Source organism: Branchiostoma floridae, chromosome 18, assembly GCF_000003815.2.
Source record: "Branchiostoma floridae strain S238N-H82 chromosome 18, Bfl_VNyyK, whole genome shotgun sequence".
NCBI classification, from domain to species: Eukaryota; Metazoa; Chordata; class Leptocardii; order Amphioxiformes; family Branchiostomatidae; genus Branchiostoma; species Branchiostoma floridae.
The window spans coordinates 2,951,264-2,957,184 of NC_049996.1; the positions used below are offsets into that span (position 1 = coordinate 2,951,264).

Below are 5,921 nucleotides of genomic sequence, written 5' to 3' on the forward strand. Positions count from 1 at the left end.
GTCACGTGACCCCGCCAGTGGTGCGCCAATTTCGCATAAGGATCGTGCAAATCACATAAGGCTCGTGTGTGTCACATAGTGATTCGTGCGAATTTCATAAAATTCGTACGATTTCGCATAGTGATTCGTGCGAATTTCATAATATTCGTGCGTTTTCGCATAGTGATTCGTGTGTATCACATAATATTCGTACGAATTTCATAGGGTTCGTGCAAATGCTTAGGCACCCCTGACCTTGGGAAGTCCAACTTGGCCGCTATAAATTGAAAGAGATCTATTGAACAAGATAAAACAACTGTGAGACAAATCGAACCTTAGAAATATAATTGATTGATGGTTTCATTTTCGCATGCACAGCGAACTGCATTGCGGGTAAAATGTCAAAGGTCAAGGGCCCTAACTTGTAAATCTGGTTACCGTAGTTCTTTTCTCAACTTTCATTTGTCCAGACGTTGGACGATTTGCGTAACAATATCGAAACGTGCTTTGTTGATGTTTCAAATGCTTTTGCCATATTATCCACACTACGATTCGCTGCGCATGAGCACTTAGAACTACGGACCTTCTTATTCCCGATTTGTTTCAGACATAGACGAGTGTGTATCAGACCCCTGCTGGAACAGCGCCACCTGTCATGATCACGTGAACTACTACACCTGTGAGTGCGCGGATGGATACAGCGGGACACATTGTGAAACAGGTACTTACCACATCATGTACATGCAAATAAACGGTCAATTAACAGCCCTCCTCTTGCCCCAATATGACCGATTTTTCAATCACAACAAATATACTTACGTTTGCATGTTCATAGTATTTCGCGGGGCTGCGTAAAATACGGAAGGATGTTCTGACTCACATTGCCAACACAAGCTTACTTTATGTCAGGAACGTATTTCCAAACCAAGGCCCGTCCAAGCAGTTTGTTTGCGGGAACGTAAAATGAAAAGTGTATATAACGAAATACGTCGATGAAGATTAGACATCCAGATAATCTCCAGATAATAAGATAAGCCAAAAAGCAGTTCCTCGATCAACTGGATATGATTTTGGTCCTTAGACCTCCTGGTCGTTGGGGAACAAGTTAGACAATAAGAGAAAATATTTACATCCAGTTTGACACCTTTGAACATGTATGCTTAAAGACTAATTAAAGTAACGACTATTTTTTTTTACTCAGACATCAACGAATGCCAGTCCAGCCCATGTAGAAACGGGTCGTCCACCTGTGTGGACCGGGTGAACGGTTACATCTGCCTGTGCGACCCGGGGTGGGAGGGTGTCCACTGTGAAATAGGTGGGTGGAGTGTAATCTCCAAGCAGATTCCCGGTGGAATAAGATAGTATCAAAGCTGGTCTAGGAGTATAGCCGGCCAGAGGAGGTCTGACTCCAACCAAAAGAGACAATAACCATGAACAAACCAAAGAAAAAGCAAGTAAAGCTAGCCTACGTACAATTCGATAAGTTATTGTATGTACGTATACACCTGTGAGGATTAAGAATTGAATTTGTTACGACAGATTATAGTGGGTGAGATTATAGAAGCTTAGTGAAAAGGTTTCAGAGTGCGGTCAACATCTTTCTTCAGCTCTGCATCTGAAATGTGAGATTTGAATTTGTGTCGACAATTTATAGAAGCTTAGGGAGAAACTTTCAGAGGGCGTCCGACATCTTTCTTCAGCTCTGAAATGTATTCACCGATCATATCTTTCAATAAACTATTATCTTTTTTCTTCCTACAGATATCAATGAGTGTGTCTCACAGCCTTGTCTGAACCAGGGAAGGTGCTTCGACATCGTGAACGGGTACGGCTGCTTCTGTCGGTACGGTTGGATCGGCACCCACTGCGACATCAGTAAGTTTTCTTATTAAATCCTCAAATAAAAAATTTCAAGTAATTTCCGAAAATACGATATAGAATATAGGAGAATTTTTTATACACAACCTAAATCGGCTACAAATAGCAGCGAGAAGCAAAACTCCAGTCAGAAGCTCTGAGGAAGGTGTCTGATAGACATCGAAACGTAAGCAAAATAAGTACTTACTGTGTATAAACTAAAGAATTCCCTTATATCCAGTTTCAGGTGCATGATGCACCCAGGAACTGTGGATGAACTCCTGTAGGCATGTGCTATGGACATCCCCATACCATTTTTTGTCATATTGTTAATAAGGCAAAGAAACGCACATAGTAATAATGCCTTTTTGTTGTGTTGTTGTGCAATGACTTATCTACCGTGGCCGACATATACAGTGATCAACACAGCTGTACCTGCTCATTGAAGTGAGGTGCTAGTTGTACTTGACGGCCACCGTAACTATTCACGAGCATTTTGTTCCAGGTAACTTCTGCGCGTCCAACCCGTGTCAACATGACGGCACGTGCCGGGACGAACCTCCCGGCTACACGTGCGAGTGCAGGGAAGGATGGAAAGGCAGAAACTGTGAAGAGTTCATAGGTAATTAATATAAGGCTTTGGAGAGAAGTTAAACCAGGGATACCAACTTAGTGATGTACCCACTACTTTACAGTAGAGCATCACTAGCACTAAGTTGCAGGCCATAAATGACACGAAATAACATGCGCAATATACGTACATTTATATGAAAATAAATCGATAGCCTTGCTTACACTTTGTGCGTATATTCAAGTGGGTTGAGTTACGTATCTACATATGTAGGTAGAGTTTGCGACCGAAAGAAATGGTCAAATAATCATGATTTTAAAAAACAACTAAAAATGACAAAAAAAGTAATTACCCAATTCATGCGGAGTTGCACATACACACAAAGTGGGAAAGATCCTTATCGTATGAACAACAGATAGTAATGATAACAACAATGATAATGGTAAACAATGAAAGACATTGTGTTGTCGGATATGCACATTTTTTTTCAACACTATAATATCATTGTATTTTCCATAAGACCGCCCATGTCCAACCAACCCTTGCGAGAACGACGGACATTGCATCATGGTACCAGAAGGCTTCCGTTGTCTGTGTTACCGGGGGTGGACAGGGACATACTGTGAGAAAGGTGAGTTGGAGACTGCGTTTTACGTGATGTCATCGACGTGTCCGCCGCCATCTTGGTGTCCCTATTTACATTTCAGTAAATCGTAGCCAGCTTAGAAATTTTCAAACATTTAACAAGATCTCCTTTCTAATATTAACCGTTAAGAGTATACAGCTCAAATAAGTAGAAACCAGAAGAACACTTAAAACTTAAAACACCAAAATGTGTGCGAATTCAAGCTTCCGCTCATTCAAATGCAAATAGGGAAACCAATAAGACCAGAGATACCAATAAGACGGTCAATAACTGCTCAGTAGAAAGTAATTTGGTACAGCAATTATAAATCTACTGTCCTTGAAGAACTTGGTAACTCTTTCTGCAACATGAAGTTACACGTTGTTTTTATTTCAAAGTGTTCTGACGAGATACAAAGTTTGTATCTTATTACGTTTGGTATGGCATTTGTCAGCAGCGACACCTAGCTGCAGTGTGGAATAGTGCCAGTCAGCATTGCCCTGTGGATGGTGACAGACGGTCACTGAAATGTCGACTTGAAAACACTTAGTGGTTGTTAAACACAAACTCTGCTGCCTAGGGCTGTAACTGGCCCTCCTCATAGGCCGACCGGATGTTGGTCAGGCTGCTATAAGCGAGATTTAACCAGGCTATATAGAACGTACCAAGGTGATGACACCATTTAAGGGGTCTATTTCTGCGAGTTTAACACCGTTAAGATGTCTCTATTCTTTTCATTGTACAGTATTCCTTGGTGAAAACGTAGAGGTGGGTTGGCAACTGGGCGAGTCCATCACCAGGGGGGAGTGGTCAGCAGGGAACGAAGCAAACCTGATCCAAGACTGCAGACAATCCGACCGCTTCCCCTTCCGTACATACAACCAGTGTAACCGTCCAGGAGACGGTGGACAAGCCATTAGCAACGAAGCACCACACAGTGGCAACTTCTCCTGGCACTTCAAGCGAGGGTACTCCAGCCTAGGAGGCGGTACACCATTCTCAACAGGCTTGAACACGTGGGCAGGAAGAAAAGACGGACAATATTCAGCAGGCGCGGACTCCTTCTATGCGTCTTTCTTCTTCAAGCTTGCAAACGATCGTCTTGATGAGTCTAAGATAGCCGTAGTCGCAGGAAACCCTCACGGTGACGAGCGAGCTTCGAACTACCTCGAAATATTTGCGGAACCGGAGCAAAGAGCAGGCGCCCGCTTTAGAGGGTTACACGTTCGAGTTGCGGACAGTTATCCAAACTATACTTATTGCTCGGTAACTAAGAATTGTATAGCAGGGCATTTCTCTTACATAGCCGAGAATCTGACTATCACAACTTGGCACAGAATTGAAATGACGCTACACGCCAAACCGGTAGACTATTTCGACGAATGGCATTACGTGGTGGATCAAAAGTACCACTTTTCTGGAGGCGCATACTTTCAAACCGAAAGGTATGACAAAGGATGGCCCTACGAGTATGTAAATAGACTGAAATTTCAGCCAAGGCACGACAACTATAAAAAGAAATATTTAGGGTTTTTCTTCGATGATGTTTACTACAAGGCGTTCGATGCGGAAGAGAAATTTGACACGATTGAAGAATACGGAACGTCTTTTGAACCAATCCCTTTGCCATAGGTAGATAAATAAGAGGAAGAATAAATAGATGCACATATCACTATGTAGGGCCAAACTGATGTGATTATATGGATGACATCCACTGAGAACAAAAAAAAACACGATGTGAGTGTAGGAATAAAGTCTGGGAAAAAGTCGTCATTTTGGAATCCAACATGGTCAGGAAGGTTGACCAAATGACTGAACACACAGAACATGGTATACCATATAATAAAGTCTTCATTTTTGTCCTCTCCCATCTTCTTTGCGTTTGGAAGACTACACTCATTGGCATTCGTCTTCCGACCGATTTTTTTTAATGTATGGCATATAATGTTTATTGATTTGGATCCTCTTTGTACGATTAAAAGTAGGTTCAAATTTTTTTGGAAACGAACAATTATTGCGCGCGTGGATGTCATACAAATAGTCAAGTCAATATGGCTTACATTAAATATATAAAAATATGACAAAAGACCATGTTGGTCTACTTGACACATAATATTTATGTTCACTTATCTAAGTTTCGATGACGATTAAGTCCTTGCAATGAAGACGTATTTGAAGAAAGCATTATATTGAAGCACATAAAAACAATATTCTGCGTATAGTGTTTATTGTTGGTCTTAGTGATTACGCGAATATTACATATATATATATATATATATATATATATATATATATATATATATATATATATATAATATCAATATCCTTATCAGCCGAATAAAGGTTTTTTTACGTCTCATAAGGTAGTAAGATAGCATATTAAACTTCAAAGTAAACCCAATAAGATATCTAATCTTATACGCGTGATTTATTAATTCTAGATATGAAACAAGTTAACACCCTGGGGAAAAGACAGAGGGAAGTCCATTCATGCTTGTAGAAATGAAGATTACGTCATCTGCAAGCTGTAATATGATTGGTCGTATTTCAGCTGTAATTCACCCTTTGTGTTTATGCTTATGTGGTGTCCGAATGCCCGAATATTATACACGACTTGCGACTGTTCTGTGCTCTGTAAAATATTCCAATCCTATATCTGGCGTAGTTTAGTTCGATAAAAAGTGATACTACTAGGATGGGTACCGGTACAAAAAACACAGGTTCGGTCCAGATCCAGAGTATCATGTCCAGGTCAGGACCTAAACCTGGACCTTAACAATAACGTTTGTGAATGGGTGATACTCAAAACAATGATTCATTTCGCTACAAAGAAATCCGTTTGCTTGAGAATCGGATTATCCTATCTTCCCGTAAACAACGGTAAGT

General features: G+C 40.8%; 1 protein-coding gene across 1 annotated transcript in view; it reads left to right on the top strand.

The window, feature by feature from the left end:
- Nucleotides 1–4,868, top strand: part of LOC118406103 (fibropellin-1-like) — a 10,695-nt gene extending 5,827 nt beyond the window's left edge. The window contains exons 5-10 of the mRNA XM_035805970.1: nucleotides 587–700; nucleotides 1,181–1,297; nucleotides 1,744–1,857; nucleotides 2,345–2,461; nucleotides 2,931–3,041; nucleotides 3,781–4,868. Of these exons, the coding sequence (XP_035661863.1) occupies nucleotides 587–700; nucleotides 1,181–1,297; nucleotides 1,744–1,857; nucleotides 2,345–2,461; nucleotides 2,931–3,041; nucleotides 3,781–4,667 (1,460 nt within the window). The 3' untranslated portion in view covers nucleotides 4,668–4,868. The remainder of the gene's footprint in view (nucleotides 1–586; nucleotides 701–1,180; nucleotides 1,298–1,743; nucleotides 1,858–2,344; nucleotides 2,462–2,930; nucleotides 3,042–3,780) is intronic.
- Nucleotides 4,869–5,921: the final 1,053 nt, after the last annotated feature.